We start from the raw sequence: 21,125 nt of genomic DNA on the forward strand, positions 1-21,125 counted from the left end.
TGCGCGTCGTCAACTTGCGCCAATATTGTTATATTGGAGACGGGGCCCAGCTTAGGCGTTCGCCAGCTTCGCAAGCTCCTCACAGCGATGGTCCGCTCGAGGAGCTCTCTATTACCGAGAGTGTAACGAAGGTGTCACGCGCTGGGAAGGAGCTTGCCAGCTTCGGTGTAAGGAGTTTTCATCGAATGATATTTTAAAATGGCTGCCTCCATGGAAAGCATTAATCGTCTGCTAGCGTCAGGGCAGTACCGGCCTTTGTTGGCTTTACTAAAAGGATTCAGAAATGGAGTTGTGTGAGTAATTTATCTTATCACGTTCAAAGCACATTTAAGGGAAGGCTTATTCCCAAACGTCTTTGGATTATGGTTTTTTTTGCGAATATTTGCAATAATAACCGGGTGATACTGATAATGATCTATCATCTAGTCTATGTTAGTTGTAGTAACTGTATTATCGATTCAGTCCAAAGTTCAAACCGCCTGAAAGTACATATGCTAAGTTACCCGCTGGTTACAATATATCTAATTGAAAATATTCCTCTCATAAAGAAGTGATATAAATCATTATCACATGTATTGTAACATGGGTATCAGATTTGGTTTGTTACATTATATTTAATAAAGTTAACATTGTTGTCATTGACGTGCTAGAAACTATTAAATGTTTTGTTATAAGGATAAAAAGTAAAACAGTGTTGTCACCTAAAATCTGACATATGATTTATCATATATCATTCTGTTATGATTAACATAGATACATTTTGGAAGTGGCTTCCCAAGCGACATCTCTCTTATCACAAAGGTAGCACAAAATATAGCTTAAAGGGGCACTAATCTAACGCCATTCCCCTGACTGGTTGTTGCCTTTGTTATTGTTTTTCCCCCCGTGAGTACCCGGATGATACGCAACGCAACTGAGCGTGACCAGAGACTGGGCTACCGTCTGCAAGGACAGCTAAATAAACTTGGAGGCTGGAGGCAATATTTGTTTTACGCATTTTTGCATAAACACTGATTGGTTAACTGTGATCTATAAAGATTTCGACAAAGGGCGCATGTTAATTAATTTCTTCAGCCTAAACAAACAGACAAAAAGAACAGCGGAGCTCATCAGATGTCATTTGGAAATACCCCAGATGGTTATAGTTTAATACTAAAAAAAGTATCCATGCAGTGAAAGGATTTTCGGATTTCGGCTTGCGTCGATAATACGATTACTACTCCCTTGTTGTCATCCACGTTTTCTGGTATAACCCTACACTTGTGTATTTGTCGTCATTCACTTGATGCTCAGTTAATGAATTTATTACAGGTACAGTTAGTGGTATCACCACTTAGATTACCTGACAAAGGTTCCCATTTGGCATTTATTGTGTCTGGGGTAATTATTCAATCTAAATCCAGGTTTGAAGTGAGGTGAAATGTGTGTTATGTAATATGCACGTGTCAGCCCAGCAAGAGATGAATGATCATTTGATTTACTTTGTTTTGTGAATCAACGGATCGTTCCATGTCATCAAAGGATTAACAGAAAATACGTTGATTGATTAATCACTGTTATTTTGCACAGTGGATATGTCAAGAGTGAGTGTTTACATGTCTAGGTTTTCTAATAAAAAGGGAATACACTCATATATTGGCGTGAAGTGCCGATGTAAAAACAACATACTTTGTTCAAAGGGTTAACTGATAATACGTTGATTGATTGATCATTGTTATCTATCACGCAATGGATTTTTTAGGAACCGTGGACGTTATGAAAATAGTTGTCACGTGGGCTTTCTCAGCCGACCATTGAGACGTGACACCTATGTGAAACACCTGAAACAATCCAAGTGATCAGTTGAGAAACGAACACGGGTTCTAATATCCCGAAACGATATATATCTTTTAAAATATTTGATTGTTAGTGAGACACGTGACATCGAATAAGTTTCTTTGTACAGCTGCAGACGAGTGGGATATTGTTCCTTTGTGTGGATATTCACGGATACATTCCTCGAACAAGGAAGCTGCCTAAAATTTATACACATAAATTTGGTAGGTTGTAATTATGATATTTGCATTTTGTTTTCCTTCTTTTAAACCGATTCGTTCTTGTTTCTCTATGTCTTGGTTGGGAAATTCTTCAATGCGCGATAGACGTTGTTTTCACAGGTCTTTTCCTTTGTAAGCGTGTATATATTACCGTCAATTTGTAAAATGTGATTCTCTCAGGCAATTTAAAAATGTGTAAATATTTCAGTCATTTCGACTAAAAAATCTGTCCAGATTGATTAAGACGATCAAAAGGGCCTACAAACATCACAACAGATTATTATGTAGGATTAGAAGCCAAACAACATAGAAATGTACTTTTCAACGTAACATTTTCAGTCTCTTGGTGATGACTTGGTGGAATTTGTTATCATAATAATACAGATGGAAATGTTTTTCAGTCACTTTGTAAAATAACTGAATATTTAGACGTTTAATAAATGTGTTACACATTTGACAGTAAAAAAATATACACACTATAAAAAAAACAATGCTCAGGTGAAATATTTACTTTGTGTTGCAAGTCAAAATAGTGTAAACGAAAATCGCAAAATTGCCAAGCAAGTAACTTCGTCACCATTACCAATGCTATTTCATTTTGTTGATCAATGTGACCATACGCCCTTATTACTAACAATAAAAGTGACTAATGCGCTTACGAATGGCGCAGCAGAGGTCGCGAACTAGTCTAGATTTCTGCTATACATCCGGGTACTCACTGGGAAAAAACAATAACAAAGGCAACAACCAGTCCCGGGGAATTGCGTTAGATCAGTGCCCCTTTAAGATGAATAACCAATCAAAATTACTCTCCTGATGCGATTCAGCATCAATATACATTCAAAATCGTATATAAACAAATCACAAGACTGTTATATATGAAGTTTTAGCTGAAAATAAATGTTTTACAGAGTAGTTTGTTTGTTTATTTGTTGTTAACACTGTCCTCGGCAATAATCCAGATATATGACAGTGATCTGTAAATAATCAAGTCTAGTCCAGACAGTCCAGTGATTGACATCATGAGCATTGATCTGTGTAATTGGGATACAATGACATGCATCAACCAAGTCACTGATTCTGACCACTCTATCATGTTAGTTGCCTCGTACAACAAGCATGGGTTGCTGATGATCAAGGGACAGTTGGTGGCCTCGTGGTTAAAATGTTCGATTGTCATGCCGAAGACCCGGGTTCGCATCCCCACATGGGTACAATGTGTGAAGCCCATTTGTGGTGTCCCTGGCAGTGATATTGCTGGAATATTGCTAAAAGTGTGACAACAATACTCACTCACACTGATGAACAGTTCTAAGACAGGTCTTCACAGAGATCCTGAAGCTAAGGTGGAGAATGGGTCCAGAGTATACATGTATATCACAATAGAACATTTTCCCGAGGCAAGGGAGTTTACTGACTATAAAAGTCCAGTTTCCACCCTTGCCAAACTAGGCTGGAATTATGAAGTTATATTTTGGCTTGATTAATAAGTCTATACAGAGTCCAATCAAAATCGCGTAACGAAATCAACATCCATTTCGTAAACTGCAGTGCAGATTTCAGTCAATTGCAGGATTTGCAAAGCATGTGTCCAAATCTTTTCATGTTTTTAATAAAGGGGCTCACATCATTTGATGCACTTACAAAGTGAGACCTGTTTTATTACAATATGGATCTTAATTATCAATCAGATTATCTTCACTTGTGGCGCCATTTTGTTTGAAGCAAATGCAAGTGATATCAGAGGTGGAATCTGATTTGTCAATAGCGGGGACATAGAAGGGACATAACTTGTAAGAGCCACTGGTGGTGCTATGATTGAACCCAGAAATTACGGCCTTGTTCGGCAAGGGTGGAAACTGGACTTTTACAGTCAGTTAACTCTCCTGCCTCAGGAAGATGTAATAGAATGAAGATGTAACTGGATAAAGAAGGATAATTATATATATATGCGGGAGAATATTTGGTCCTGATGTCTAACCATCTGCTATAGCACTCGGTGCCAAGATATACAGCAATTTTGCTGGAGCCAAATGTCACTCATGAGGATATTTTCATGAATGTAGCAAATTTTGATAGGACACGCTCCTGACCCTATTTCTTGTTTCCATTTGTTTAGCGTGTCATCGTGTGTCGGCGTGGATCATTGATGGCATGGATCATTGATGGCATGGATCGTTCTTCGCAATACCAATCACTGGATTATCTGTTCCAGACATGATTATTTCCAGGCTGCCATTATATACTGAAATATTGCTGAGTGTGGCCTTAAACAATAGCAAAAAGTGAAAAACTAACACATGTAATATCAAGCTGATGTCTCATATGCGAAATACAAGAACCCATGTATTTCACACTACTCAATATTTTCAGATATGGCGCGAAGGTCCGATTTCCACATGCCCTGGTCATGACATTTCTTTTCAAGGGAGGAAGGTAAGTTTTGGATTATAATTGAAAAATTCTTTGCTCAGTCCATTACAATATTTGACCATGTGATTTGGCTGGAGCTGTGGCTTGTGGTTAATTGTTAATTAATCGTTGAATCTGCTACCAATTCAGTAGACTTTAGCACATGTTTCAGGGATTGATCCAGATCTGCTGAAATGCTGATATCAGGCCCATGTCAGAAGCAATTGTCAGTAAAGTTCCTAAATGTGGATCAAAAAGTTCCTGTTCACCCTAATTATGTTTCTAGGTGTGTCAACACCATACCCGTGCTCGTGGGTTTCACCGAAGTGGTAAACGTCTGAGACCTGCATCACTTCGGGCTTTCCTCCCACATTAAGCTGACACGCCATGATATAACTGGAATACTGTTAAAAGCGCCGTAAAACCCAACTCACTCACTCACTCACTCACTCACTCACTCACTCACTCACTCACTCACTGTATGTAAGCAGGGTTAGCAGGTGAAGTGACATTTCAATGACCAAACTGTAAACTGTTTAGGCCTGAAATATTTCCTAACTCTAGCCTCGTTACCAATTTGTCAGATAAGATGAACACAATAGATAGAAACTGCTATAGAAACTAACTGTTTTAGTCCACTAGCACTTATAAAGAAAACACATAGCCAAACCTCAATAATGGCAAATTTCTACTAGTTCTTATGATACCTTAACTATTGGGCAGTTTTGCACAGACTATAGGACTAGTGCCAATTTCTAACGCTGTGTAAGCAATTTTCTGTTCTGGTTCTTATTTGACCTAAGTCAATAGAGAACATTATGTCCCCAGCATCCGGCCACTAATGAGTGTTGGTTGGACAAAAAAAGTCAGACTTGGATCACTGGATGTCCACCTAACCAATGGTGTGGATTGTAAGTCATGCTTTTAGTCACTGGTTTGTCTGGTCCAGCCCGGTGTATATAGAAGGAACATTGCTGACTGTGGCCTTAAACGTCTGAGACCTGCATCACTTCGGGCTTTCCTCCCACATTAAGCTGACACGCCGTGATATAGCTGGAATACTGTTAAAAGCGGCGTTAAACCCAACTCACTCACTCACTCACTGTGGCCTTAAACAACATTCACTCACTCATTGTCCATGAATGTATTGGCCCCCGAAGAATGACGATTGGATAGACTTGGACCATTGATATCATGCTGTTATTTTGTAATTAATGTCCAGCCCTTCCTCATGTTGACAGACTGCATGATCAGTTCCGTTCCATACTGGAGGCAACATACACACATTCGAGGAACCTGGGCCTGTTCGTGCTGGGTTACAAGACCCTGACCTCTGGCATGAAGTGGGTGGAGACACAGAAGTCCCAGCACCACTCCTTCATCTCCGCCTTCATCATCGGATACCTGGTGTTCGGCAAATACAACAAAGTCAACGAACAAGTAAGATGGTGACACAGTTATATATTCAAATCCAATACACGAACTATAGAAACGTATGTGACCTGCCTGGAGAAAAGGGACGTCATGGATGCTAGGATACCATTGTGTTGTTACGTGATAAAAAGAAGGGGCGGTCGGGTAGCCTAGTGGTTAAAGCGTTCGCTCGTCTCGCTGAAGACCCTGGTTCGATTCCAGACATGGGTACAATGTGTGAAGCACATTTCTGGTGTCCCCCTGCCGTGATATTGCTGGAATATTGCTAAAAGCGGCGTGAAACCATATTCGCTCACTCACTCACTCACTCACTCACTCATAAAAAGAAAGACGTTTGACGTCAACTTGATTCCGTAAAACTGTAAAACTAGTAACACACTTTTATCACGTTAGTTTGTAATGTAATTAAAACATTATTTCAAAGCATTTCAGCATGCATGTCTACGTTCAATTAATCAGACATTATATCTAAAAATTGCAATTATTACATAAACATTAATATGCCTGAAAATGGGAATTTGCAGAAAATGAGTCCAAATGTTGGATGTCGTGTTACTTTGTAATAAATATGAATTGAGTGAGTGAGTGAGTGAGTTTGGTTTTACGCCGCTTTTAGCAATATTCCAGCAATATCACGGCGGGGGACACCAGAAATGGGCTTCACACATTGTACCCATGTCGGGAATCGAACCCGGGTCTTCGGCGTGACGAGCGAACGCTTTAACCACTAGGCTACCCGACCGCCCCAAATATGAATTGAAACTCATCAAATGTATTTTTGTGGTCCTAAGATACTGTAGTTTTAAAATATAGTAAGAAGTCAAAATGTGATTTTTCTCCCATAAGGTCCTATCTCATGGTTGATCACATATAGAGAAGTATATACGCTAAGAAGAGATGTTTCCAATGTGTACCACTTAATGACAAAACTGACAATCAGTCAAGTGTTTCCACAGAGTGTCTTTGTTTTTATCACAATATGCTGCGCATGATTTCCAGACTTTACTCATGAATCCTGCAAGAGACAGATGGAACTATGACGTCACATGTGATGCATTCATGAACAGGATGTTTGTTTGTGCATCGAACCAGCCTAATACTTCTTGAATATGAGTACTTCTTCATATATTACCCTACATGTATGATTTCTTTTGGTGGTGAGTATATGATCCCCTCACCATGGATCCCATGACATGTACATAGAAGTCTTATGTCCTGGTAATATCTATTTCCACATGGAGACTCCCTGGAGAAACCATTTATGGATAAGAGCTTCTTTATTGTTTGCAACAACGTTTCATGGCTACTTCCTCAGCAAGCTCCTCACAGCGATAGTCCGTTCGTGGAGCTCTCTATACTATCGCTGCCACCAGTCAAAACTCCTCACTGTGATAGGTAACCCCAACCATGCTTTGAGTTGAACTCGCAACTGAATGACCGTTATGTTTACAAACAAGTGACGACTGTCGGTACGCCGAATACAATTACCCCTGCTAAATTACTTTCTTTGTTTGTCAATTTGAATTTCTATTTTATTAAAATTATTATGTTATTGACATAGTAAGAATGTAAGGGAGAAGTTGGTTGATTTTCCGTTAGTCTGCAATCTGGAACCAATCTGATGATACAAACGACAAAGTAAATTCATCTGGAAAACATGGTCAGTCGTAAACCTTTTCGAAATTCACTATGATGGCATTCCCAAAGACGTAAACAAAAGTATGAACGTTACTACATTTGGGGTTAGAGGCCAAATTTCAAGATTCTTGTAATGGCCGCGCCCACACTGGTGGCAGCGATGTTACTGAGAGTGTAACGAAGGTGTCACGCACTGAGGAGGAGCTTGCTTTCTCAGGTGAATGAATGACTCTTATGGATAACTTCTTCTACTTTGGTACGGACGTTTCATGGCTACTTCTTGCCCTTCGTCAGGTGAATGAAATACTGACTTGACTGGACTCCTGCATGTGTGCAAGCAGACATTTGAATGTCACCCATATCTACTTGTATCATTTTGCATATAGACATAGCTACCAATACCAAACTCGTTTTGTGGCACTGAAAAGTTTTGCAATGCACCAAACGATCGATGAAGCATTACATCCATGGTGATCACCAACAACTTGCTGAGTTTTTGCAACCCGTATGAGGAGAGTTTGTTGTCTTCTTGTATCATTTTGCAGTCACATTGTTGCAACAAGACACTTGTGTTGCATATGCGAAATTGCAGCGTTGAGGCTGTTTCTTTATTTATGATAATAAATTCCAGTATTATTTTGCTTAATATTTTCTCAGTTTATTGAGACATAGACGTTTTTTGAAAATCTCATAGTAAAAGGTAAGAATTCAAAACTGCAACCCTTCTTTTAATAAATCCCAGATCCACCTCTGAATAATTACAGATATCTATAGCCTAGCTTGTCATGTAATCAGTGAGTACTGGCGATTTCCCTTGTAATAATTGTGGGTTAGATTTGGTGCCCAGCAACCTATGCTGGTCATAAGCGGCAACCAAACAGATCGGATGGTTAGACTTGGAGACACGGAGACTCTGGGACTTGTTTGATTGCGTATCATTGTACTCCAACAATGTGGATCATTGCACTCAGTGTCAATCACTTGATTATCTGGTCCAGACTCAATTATTTACAGACCACCGTCATATTCCTGGAATAATTCAGCATTAAACAAGACACAAACAAATAAACAAACAAATAATCTGCACTCTGGCCATGGATTTGGTTTTGGTTGGTTTGTTGTTTAACGCCGCACTCAGCAATATTCCAGCTATATGACGGCGGTCTGTAAAATACTTGAGTCTGGACCAGACAATCCAGTGATTGATATCTTGAGCATCAATCCACGCAATTAGAATTGATGACATACATCAACCAAGTCAGCGAGCCTGACCACCCAATCCCGTTAGTCGCTTCTTATGACAAACACTGTCGCCTTTTACGGCAAGCATGGATTGCTGAAGACCTATTCTACCCCTGATCTTCACGGGTCTCTGGCCATGTATGTTGAAGACGTGTGTGTTTGACTCTGGACATTTTAGCCTTGAGCTATGTGACCGATATAAGGGGACATGTAGAATGGATCATGTATCTCTCTCTGTCATAAGGCGAATAAGGCGAGTTTGATATACTGCATGTGTACTATGTTTGAAGTCCATTTCTGGTGTCCCCCCTGCTGGGGTATTCCTTGAATATTGCTAAAAGCATCATAAAACAATATTCACTCACTCACACAGCAACCAATGCATGCACCCACGTACGCACCAACAAAATATATGTGTGTATATATTCAGTTACATCTAATTGTTTGATATATCTTCCGGGTATGGCCTATGAGGTTTATATACAGTCACCATCTGTTGTGAAACAGGGAATGTTACTGTTACATTGTAGTAATAATTTTATTGCATAGTAATTATTGTATATCATATTGTATGTATTATAATGGATGGAGAGTTCACTGACTGGATATGCCTAACACAGGAATCTGTCTACACATTTTGTTCTTGAAAGCCCCACTCAGGTAATGTTCCAGCTATATGAGATCAGCATGTAAATAATTGAGACAGGACTAGACAATCCAGTGATTGTTATTATGAGCAATTATACTGTCTGACCACCAGATACAATAAGACTTACATGACACGGACTCCCGTTGGGGGTCTACAAAATTCAAAATTCTTGTGAATCATTTAATTTTAGGCCATGAATATACTTTCACAAGTACTTAAAGATTCACGATATCATCCTGGGGGACTCAGAAACTGAAAAGGATATTATCAGTCTCCATGACAAGGAAGATGATGATGGTGAAGTGATTTTACACCTTGTTCAAACATGAGTAGTATAGTACAGTACCCTGGTAACAAAGCCAGTAGGAGTTATTTCCCCTTACCGGAAGTTGCAGGAGTTTTCTCCCTCTATTGGAAGAGGGTGCCACTTCCAGTTCGGGGAGGCGTGAGCCTCCTAGATGGCGGCATGTCTGGTTCCCGGGAGCCATGCGCCTCCAAGAGGGCGAGGAGGAGGAGAAGCGCATGTAAAATCCTCAACTTCAATAAAAGAAGCTCACATAAAATCCTCCACTGAAGCCAGTAAAGCTATCATGGGCATTGGGGTTGGCAAGCAAAGTTGGGTGGAGGAGGAGGGTTCTTTGTTTTGTTTTTTTGTTGGCAAAGCAACAAAGTGTTCTTTCGGGAGAGTTGGGTGGCCCTGAAAATGGCCGTTTGGAGAAAAAAAAAAATGACTAACACTGGAACGGGAACTGGAGCAGGAATGGAAACTTCATCTTAGGAAGGCAGGGGAAGCTTCCCTATTCGCATTGCTCTGATTTGCATTCTCCTCACACATATAGTGCCAGAAAGTAGTTCTTATTCATGTGTCTCACCAGCCCCGTCAGCTTGAGGTAGGCGCAGTGAGGGGACCATGTCTTTCAAAGTGTAGATGGGATGGCGGTGGCTTACTGGGCGGTGGCGGCCTATCATCACAAGAATCTGTACTCTCAGATCTGGGCCTACAAGCATCCGTACAATCACTCCTGGGACCACAAGAATCCACACCCTCAGTCACCAGAAGAATCCAGGTCCCCTCACAAGCATCTGTACAGCTCATCGTCCCTGCCATTCTAAGCCCACTCAAGTTTTCGCTCTGTTTTTATAGGAGAGGGAGCGGATCGAAATATTCCCCTGTTTCCATGGGTCCAACCCGCTGCTCATTGATTGGTCCAACACGCAGCGCATTGATTGGTCCAACACGCAGCGCGCCGATTGGTCCGTTCCGGGGCCTGGCCTGTGCCTAGGTTTTCCAAACCGGACCGACCCATGTGTTTGTTTTCCACAGGAAAATGCATTTTCCATGGGAGAGAAAGCACAATCCCCTGTTTGACCAGTCAGAGACCCGCACATGGCGTGTGTGGCCTCTGACTGGACGAAAACCCAAGCTTCTGATTGGTGCATTTTCGATCCTGTTTTTTCTTAGGTGTGCATTTCGATCCACATCCTAAAGACAACCCAACACATTTTTTTTTAAACTTTTTTAATTCCCCCGCTCACATGAACCAACACACAAAGCAAAAGCCACAGGATGAGGGGCTCCCTGTGATTTTGGTGAATAGGAAACTTTGTCACTAGGGGTGAACAAGACACTCTTCTCTTCTATTCCATGCTTCTTCGGACAACAGATGTCTGTATTTTCGTTCACGTCTCCATTGCTGCTGTTGTTGTTGCTGCTGATGGTTTGCTTGTTTTTCCTTTAAATGACGTCATCCTCATCAGGCGGTAGGGCGGGTGTGTCCACCTCCATGGAATCCTCCTCCTCAAGCAGGGTGGACGTGTCCACCTCCATGGGAGGGTGTGCTGCTGCCCCCTTGTGTGCTTCATCCTCCTCAGGTGTACCTTCTTGGATTTTTAGACAGGGTCATCAACCATGCACGCACATCGTCTAGCGTGGTGGGACCTTGAAACACTTTCACTCGGCTGGGACCTTGACCTTCTTGTCTCCATGGACAGTCTTGGCACAACTCACTTGTAGCTTGACCCATGCACCACCCACTTCCTGAATGCACCACGCACAAATTCGGCATGTGCACACCCGTGTCTTGCATATATTTAAAATCATAGAAGATGAATTTGGTGTTGTCTTGCTGGGCTTGTTTTGTTCCATCCATCATCATCATCATCACAGGCTTCACGGATGGGTGTGACATAGCATCGATGCTCTGGGGTCACTGGTTCTTGACACACTTTACATGGAGGGCGGTCTTCTGAGCACTCATGTTGGGCCATGAGAGTAGCCAAGACACCCTGAAAACAGGTCAGACACCTGTGAATAGCTTGACAGGCACTGGGTCCCCCCTCTGAGGATGACTGGACATGGCGGGTGTAACAGCGCTGGTTTCGGAACCATCCTTTGCATGACAATCAAGATATCCATGATCTTCCTTGGGTCCACAAGGTGTGTGGTGGTGCCGTGCATGACAGCGGTCTTTCAGGATGATCATAACCACGGTCGCAGTGCTCAAAGTAATGGTTAGACCCCCAAAAGGCCTGCATGGCAGTGATCACATCAAAATGGTCATGATGATGGTATAAATGCACAATGGTGGCGCCGGGTGGATCCTCATCACTCTTGTACAACGGTCTGTTGAAAATATCTTGACTGTAGACTTTCAGTTGATAGTTCCTTTTGGCGAAGTCCCACACGTTCTAGGGTGTCCAGGCCCTGACTGCAGCCTACAGGGATGCCAAGGCGCCGAAACAATGTCTGTGCCAGTTTTCCTTGAACATCGGCTCGCCCCAAAAGAACCCCACACCCTCCCACGTTTGCATGTATGTCTATCTATATATAAATATATAAACGTATGTTTGTATACACAAGTGACACCACGTTTGCATGGAGACACGAGTAAAAGACCACTTATGTCTATCTATATATAAATATATAAACGCATGTTTGTATTCACGAGTGACACCACGTTTGCATAGTGACACGAAGTACACCACGTAGGCACAACCCAACCCAACCCAACCACCAAAAGAACCCCACACCCTCCCACGTTTGCATGTATGTCTATCTATATATAAATATATAAACGCATGTTTGTATGCACAAGTGACACCTCGTTTGCATAGAGACACGAGTGACAGCACACATGTATGCATACACGTGTGCCAAACCAAGCATGGATGAATGAGTGACACCATGTATGTCCATATATATATAAATATATAAACGCATGTTTGTATTCACAAGTGACACCTCGTTTGCATAGAGACACGAGTGACAGCACACATGTATGCATACACGTGTGCCAACCCGAGGCATGGATGAGTGAGTGACACCACGTATGTCCATATATATATAAATATATAAACGTATGTTTGTATTCATGAGTGACACCTCGTTTGCATAGAGACACAAAGTACACCACGTAGGCATTCATACATCACATCCATGGATCGCCATGTAGGTCCACCTTCAGAATTCAGACGTCCGTTCCACAACATGATCGTGATGGTGGTGGTGGAGGAGGCGGTGGTGGCCGTGGAGGAGGCGTTTGTCGCCATGGTGGTGGTGGTGGTGGACATGTCTACCCAAAAGACAGGATCGAAAATGCACCAATCAGAGGCTTGGGTTTTCATCCAATCGGGCCCTGTGCGGGTCTCTGATTGGTCGAACAGCGGGTTGTGCTTTTTCTCACATGGAAAATGCATTTTCCTATGGAAAACAAACACAAGGGTTGGTCCGGTTTGGAAATCGGCACACTGCGTGTTGGAACAATCAGCGCACAGCATGTTGGACTCATCAAAACAGGGAAACATTTCCATCCGCTCCCTCTCCTATAAAAAGAGGGCAAAACTCCAGTGTGTTTAGTTTCACTCGTGAAAAATAAATCATCGCATCGAGAATGGCAGAGACGAAGAGCTGGCACTATCTGTGCGACGAGAATGCGAAACAGAGCAACGCAAATGAGGAAGCTTAACCTGCCTTCCTAGGATGAAGTTTCCGTTTCTGTTTCCGTTCCAGTTCCCGTTCCCGTTCCAGTGTTGGTGGGTTTTTTCTTCTCCAAACAGCCCTTTTCAGGGCCACCCAACTCTCCCAAAAGAACACTTCATCATTGCTTTGCCAACAACAACAAAAAAGCAAAGAACCCTCCTCCCTCCTCCTCCTCACTCTGTTGGCCAACCCTGATGCCCATGATGGCCTTACTTGCTTCAGTGGAGGATTTTACATGCGCTTCTTTTATTGAAGTTGAGGATTTTATGTGCACTTCTCCTCCGCAACCTCTTGGAGGCGCATGGCTCCCGGAACCAGATGTGCCGCCATCTTGGATGTGCACACCTCCCAGAACCAGACGTGCCCCCATCTTGGATGCGCACACCTCCCGGAACCAGAAGTGACGCCCTCTTCCAGTAGGGCGAGATAACTCCTGCCACTTCCGGTAAGGGGAGATAACTCCTGCTGGCTTTATTACCAGGGTACTGTGCTATACAACTAACATGGATCAAAAGTAGTTTTCTCGTTGGCACACTTAAATTCCATAGGGCACATCTGAACATCTTTGTGTTTGCCTTATGGCACACTTGAAGAGAAAACGTTTCTATCCCTGTATATGTGAATGTTAGCCTAATGACATATTGAAGTGTTACTTCTGTCAAACCACTTGTAATTAACCCTGTGAAATATCACCAAAATAGGAAATAATATAAGGGGAAGACTTCCTCCCGTATCCCCCCTCCAAAAGTTATATATGTATGCACTGCCGCTCATTCCTTTTAGTAATATTTATTTTTGAGGATGGGTATGGGTGGAAGTCTTACCGATATAAGTTCATGATAATCATAATATTTGCTTTGACCATTACATTAAGCTTCTCAAAGCAATTCACCAGATGGTGGGAGGACAGGCAGTGGAGGCTACAATAAACAATTATTAGATTTTCTTCTAAATTTTACATTTTTCAACAAACTGTTCAAAGTATCTGTGTAATTAGATGTTGACGAATCTGATTCAGAAAAAGAAATGAACTTAAAAACATTTGGAATTTTGTAAGCAACACTCTGATTGGTCGGATGAAAGGTTGTTCTGACATGACCTGCAATGGGATGTCCTGAGGTCTGTAGTGGCAGCGAGCACTAGGAACTGATTATAAGAAGATTGGGATTCCTCCACAATTGTAAACAAAGTGTATCAAGTTGGACTTCAGTTAGTTCTGTAAATATTGAAATATACAGAACGCTGAGTGAAAATAATAAAAATATGCGAGTGGTCTTTGCTTGTATTAATTAAAGTACGCATTTATGTCTCAATAATGACTCAGTCTTCCCTTGTATCCCTTCAGGTAAACAAACCAGTGATAACAGACTTGGTCAATAAAAATGTGAAATTTGTGATACATCATTACTAGACATGATGAATAACCATTTAAATTGTGATTCGGGTGAACCTCATGGAAGTTAGTATTAGGTTGGGTGACTACGAGTGAATATTGAGTCACATCTACGTCCGTTGTGCGGAGTTGTGTGCTTGATAACTATGTTCGTGGGTTCTAATCGATGATCATGTTTGCCAATTTCTCAGCACCATGCCTATGCTCGTGGGTTTCACCAGTCAAAACTTGACCTTCCTCATCTCAGGCTTCTACTTCTGCATCAGCTGTCATGCTGTGCAATTACTGAACTAATCTCTGTATATAGCTTTAAGGCCTGACAGGCATTTTTTTTGGGGGGGGACACAATTTTGGTCCCAAAATTCAGGTTGGTAAGTTGGAATTTATTTATTTTTGAATTCCAATCTCAGATATTTTTATGATTTTCAGCAAATCTTAATTATAGTATTTTGAATAATTCATTTACGTTGATAACAACAGTAAATGAGGTTTCTATCAAACATTTTACTTATGTTTGGGAGTTATATAGGGAGTCTGCAGATTCGTAAACCAAATGATATAAAATGTCTGGCTCACCTTTCTTTAATGCTACTTTCCCTGCTTATTTGAAAATGTTGTCTACGTTTCACTTGCCCACATTTTTCTTATATTCAGTCGAGGTATTAAATTTGTTTGGAATTAATGGAGTCAGTTCAGATAACTGCCTGATATATCATTGATATATAGTATAGTCACCTCTTACAGCAAGCATGGGTTGCTGAAGACTTATTCTTCTACCTGGACTGTCATTGGTCAGTTTGATGTGACATCATGGTTGCTGATGACATCACAGTGGTCTGCAAAGCATTGTTATACAATGTCATCGAAGTGATATGGCCTGTGGAAGCCAGTCTTTAAGTGAGTGAATTAAAATTTGACATCAAAATGCATTGTTTTAGCCATATAGCTGCCTGTCTCTTTAAGCAAATTGTTTTGTTTTTCTTCATAAGAATGGTAAAGTAAACGATTATTGATTCATTTGTTATTTTATTAATTTTGTGATTCTATTAATTTTGCATAAGATGTAATTGATTGCAACTTTTCATATATCGACATGCCATCATTCTTTTCCCACCAACCCATGGACAGTGCATTGATGAGTTCTTTGCCCCCTTTTCTGCTGCCATTGTGTACATGCTTTTCACTACAATGCTAACAGTGAATGAATCATGTTGAAAATACATATTTCACTGGGAGCTATCCTGGTTGATTATCTCACCAAATACTCAGGGGAGGAAATAGCCAAAATGGATTTGATGTGCGTGAAACTAGATTATTAAAATCGATTCATTTTCACATTGTTGAAATCAGTAGGATTGATAGATGAAATGATATTTTTTCATGTTTTTTAACATTATTCAAAAGTAGTTAATTAAGAGAAATCCTGGTTCTGCAGTTTAAAGCTTTTTATCAATGGGTTTTTGCAAAAAAGGTAAAACTTGAAAATGAGTTCTGGAAATGATTGGTCTTTTTTTTTTAATTTAATATTTTGTTTCGGTGTTGAAAACAACTGCATGATTGATAGGACATCTTTCTTAATAGAACAATGTCCCAGGTCTTTTTCATCACATATTCTTGTTCAATCTAAGGTTACCATGAAATGTCTATCATACAGGTTTTAATCAACAAAGTTAAAGCAGTCAAAAGTTTCAGTCAGGTTAAGGTAATACATTTTCATTTTATAAATGAAGTGATCCAGTCTGGAGTTTTAGATTTCTAAAACTAAAATCTGAACATGTAGAGAATCCCACCCTTGAGTCTTTTGATATCAAATGTCTAAAACGAGTCGATAAAGAGTGAGTGAGTGAGTATGGTTTTACGCCGCTTATAGCAATATTCCAGCAATATCATGGCGGGGGATCTAGAAATCGGCTTCACAAATTGTACCCATGTCGGGAATTGAACCCGGGTCTTCGGCGTGACGAGCAAACGCTTAAACCACTAGGCTACCCGACCGCCCCAGTTGATAAAGAGGCTTGATATATTTGATATATAAAACATGAGGTTGAGATTCGGTTAATCATCCAAAATAATACTTCAAACTTTTTCAGTTTAATAACCAGTGTCTTGAGACTAAACAATTACAGCTAACCAGCTTTAGTTAAAGAGAGATAAGTGATGTAATTTGATTGTGACAATATGGTGACCCATGACATGACAGTGGTCTCTTAGGATATCTCACCCAATCAATATCTCCCGTGGAAGCCAGTTTTGGATGATAAATCTTAATGTGATGAGGGTTAAAAAACAACTTAATGTTTTACCATGTTATAAGGTCATCATCCGTCGATCACATCAGAAGGACAACTTCTGGAATCTTTGGTTTAAGAATTAAACAAGCAGTGAGGATAAGCTAAGAATTATTTTATCAACACTTGTCATGCCGTGTTGGTTGATGGTGTGATGACAGGGTTAGAAACTTACAATTTTTCACCCACTAGTCCTTATAAAGATGACATAGAGCAAAACCCTTAAAAATGGCAAATTTCTTCTAGTCCTTATGATACCTTTACCATTGGGCAGTTTGGCAAGGACTATAGGACTGGTGCCAATTTCTATATCGCTGTGCGTCATTGTACCCTGATGGCTGGATGGTTGTTCACAATATCAATCACTGGATTGACTGGTCCAGACTCGATTATTTACAGACTGCAGTCATATAGCTGGAATATTGATGGGTGCGGTGTTAATCAAGAAACACATAAACAAACAAACCTGAGTATCTGGAATACAACCAAGTTTCACATAGAAAATCGCTAAAGGATGTGATGAAAACAGTGGCTAAATCTTCTGGTCAAGATCACCAGAGATCAAGTTATAATAATGGCGCTAAACTTCGGAAAACTTTATTAATGAGGAAACTGAACAATTTGCCATCTGAGATGAAAATTATCAATTTTTTTTTTATGAAATTCCTTTCATATGTCAAGGTCCTTTCATCATTATTAACATAATTATTCCCCCTATATTGACAGAATGCTATAAATGGTGCTTTAACCATATCCAAGTTTATGTTTCAATTTGGACAGATAGTGATCCTGATAATAAAGAAGTTGACATCCATAAATTATCTACCCCTTGGATAGATTGGTTTACTTTTGTCAAAGGTCAAGGTAATTTGACGTGAGCTAGACCTTAAGGTTACATAAAAACAAAGCAGTTTTTCGTGATCTTTTATGTGCCCTTAATAACCTCATTTACATGTATTCATTAAATTGGGGCAGTGGGGTAGCCTGGTGGTAATCGCGAAATCTCGTCACGCAGAAGCCCCGGGTTCAATTCCCCGCATGGGTACAATGTGTGAAGCCCATTTCTGGTGTCCCCTGCCATGATATTGCTGAAATATTGTTAAAAGTGAAGTAAAACAATCCTCACTCACTCACTAACTTATTCATTAAGTTTTTTGTGAAATGCCAAGGTCACTGTCTGGGTAAAGAATAAGAATAGATAGTTACAGAGGAGTGTGGGGTATGGAACCAGGTGTGCATCATTGTACCCCGATGGCTGGGTGGTTGTTCACAATATTAGTCGCTGGATTGACTGGTCCAGGGGTAGAATAGGTGTTCAGCAACCCATGCTTGCTTGTCATAAGAGGCGACCAATGGGATCGGGTGGTCAGGCTCGCTGACTTGTTTGTTACATGTCATCGATCCAGTTGCGTGGATTGATGTCCATGATATATCACTGGATTGTCTGGTCCAGACTCTATTATTTACAGACCACTGTCATATAGCTGGAATATTGGTGAGTGTGGTGTTAAACAACAAACAAAGAAACAAAGAAAGACTGGTCCAGACTCGATTATTTACAGACCCCAATCGTATAGCTGGAATATTGATGAGTGCGATGTTAATGAAGAACTTTGGAACTTGAACTTTGGCATGTCATCATGAGCGATTGCTCTAACCACCTCCTGGCAGTAAAAAACCTGGACCTAAAGGTGTTCCCCCTGATCTGCATCAATGAACATACCTGCAACATTTGAAACAATATCTAAAACTATGTGATATAATACAACATGTGATTGTTGTCCTTTGATACATGCACATGTAGAACATTTCTTAAATAAGAAACACTTGTGAAAAAACTATTTGCCTTTTTCTGAAAGTCAATTGCTACTGTCACCACTAGTTATTGATGGGGGCGGTCGGGTAGCCTAGTGGTTAAAGCGTTCGCTCATCACGCCGAAGACCCGGGTTCGATTCCGACATGGGTACAATGTGTGAAGCCGATTTCTGGTGTCCCCCGCCAGGATATTGCTGGAATATTGCTAAAAGCGGCGTAAAAAAAAAACTCACTCACTCAGTTATTGACGACTTTCTTCAAGAAAGGTCATTGGCTTCATGCTCATGACATCATCCACTGGTTTCACTGGTTTCACTGGTTCATGGTTCATTGGTTCACTGGCATTTGGGATTTTGCTGACTATTTGCTGCTGACTCACTCACTGAAGGTGAGCTACAGAGCCTTGGTTCTCTTTATAGCTCACCTATACCCATGATGCCATCCTTTAAATCTCCTCAGAACCCTTGCCTAGATGTTATGTACAAGATCATAGTAACAGTTAAATGGTTACAGAATTATAATCAGACATTGAATGTTTTTATTTTCATATGGTGTTTGACAGCCTAGTGGGTCAGTCTAGCAGATCAGTCTAGCGAATCAGACTTTTAGTTTTAGAACTGATTGAATTGGATCTCTTGGTGGTCTTATATTGGAATTATCCCATGTCTCAGGCATTCCTGCATGTATACTGACACAGAATGAAAACGCGTAATCACCTGTTACATGAAGTACAAGAAAATTATTTTAGCAGTAAATATTTAATTGCATGAGGCCACACTTTTTTAATTTTATGTTTCACTGCTTTATTCCAGTTTTTCCACACAAGGGAAATAAAAATAAATGGCTATGTCAGTCATTTATTCATTTATATTTAAGTCCTTCTGCGGTGGAGTTAAAACTGCAACTGGCTTCTTGAATCACTAATACTAATGTAGACTTGGAATTTATATATAATATTTTTAGTTGTATAAGGGGGTGTATACTACTTTATTTACTTTATGCAATGTTTAGATAGTACCTCAATAAAGACATATTGTTACCTAGATGAAAGTATCTTCTACGAAGATGTGAGCTGGGTTTCACCGAAGTGGTAAATGTCGGAGACCTGCATCACTTTGGGCTTTTCTCCCACGTTAACCTGACATGCCGTGATATAACTGGAATACTGTTAAAAGCGTCATTAAACCCAACTCACTCACTTACTCAGTTGGGGAATAGAACCTTGGTCTTTGGGTCTCATGATGACAAATGCTTTAACCACTCAGCCACTCAGTAACGTGAATGTGAATCTTCTAGCCCCTCACAGGTAGCTCAGGTTGTATACTCCCCCTGAAGCTGTTAAAGAAATTTGATTGCACGCTGATCCATTGCCCTGGGTAATAATAATGTAACGCCATGAACATTCACTTGATGCATGGAGTCTGATGCAGTATAAATGGACTTAGGTCCCTAGAATGAGAGTAAAGAAAAAGATGTCATAAATGTCAGCTTCTTTAATAACTTTTAGAACATTTGGATAAGCTACATGTGTTGTTTTTAAAAGGCATTACTTTTATCCTCACCAATGTTTTAGTAGAAGGTAAACTATGTGAACAGAAGGAAACAGTTGTTCTTGGTTGGGTTGGTATAGCTTGTCCAAATACACTCGATTAATATGGAAGTGCTCGCCCAAACGCACCTGTTGCGCATGTTCTTTTTTGTGGTAAATCTCGTGCATGTCATGCTGATGAGACGGACCACTACGTTGAACGGGGTAACATGTGGAAGTTGACATTTATTTCGTTGTGGGACGAAGACGTCCTCAGAGCTCCAGTCAGGAGATTGTCATTGCTAATACTAGAATTAACTTCCATTATCCACTTTATAACAGAAAGTGGTCAATTATTCACTTTTGATGAATATATAGAAACATTACATTTTGGGGCGATTTAGTTAGTGTGGCAATGAAGGTTTGTGTTTCTGTCTTCTGTTTAATTAAAATGCCCGACATGATATTTTTGACTTGTTTATTTAACGGGGAATAACGTGCCTCATTCCCACTATGGTTATAATGAACTCAAAGGGACCACTCATTTTTTAGTTCATTACAAGCATAGTTCGTTATGAGCACATTGCAGCAATGGCGGGACCAAAAAATGTTTGTTATATCCATCAGTTCATTATAAACATGTTCGCTATAAATGTAGTTTACTGTATGTGTTATGAATACCCATTGATCTCTGTATTTGGAATATTATA

General features: G+C 40.4%; 1 protein-coding gene across 1 annotated transcript in view; it reads left to right on the top strand.

Moving 5' to 3' along the window:
- The first annotated feature begins 198 nt into the window (after positions 1-198).
- Positions 199-21,125, top strand: part of LOC139462342 (peroxisomal membrane protein 4-like) — a 37,615-nt gene continuing 16,688 nt past the window's right edge. The window contains exons 1-3 of the mRNA XM_071243993.1: positions 199-293; positions 4,410-4,472; positions 5,690-5,888. Coding sequence (XP_071100094.1) covers positions 199-293; positions 4,410-4,472; positions 5,690-5,888 — 357 coding nt within the window. The remainder of the gene's footprint in view (positions 294-4,409; positions 4,473-5,689; positions 5,889-21,125) is intronic.

This window comes from Haliotis cracherodii, unplaced genomic scaffold (genome assembly GCF_022045235.1).
Source record: "Haliotis cracherodii isolate W230 unplaced genomic scaffold, xgHalCrac1.p SCAF_15, whole genome shotgun sequence".
Classification (NCBI taxonomy): domain Eukaryota; kingdom Metazoa; phylum Mollusca; class Gastropoda; order Lepetellida; family Haliotidae; genus Haliotis; species Haliotis cracherodii.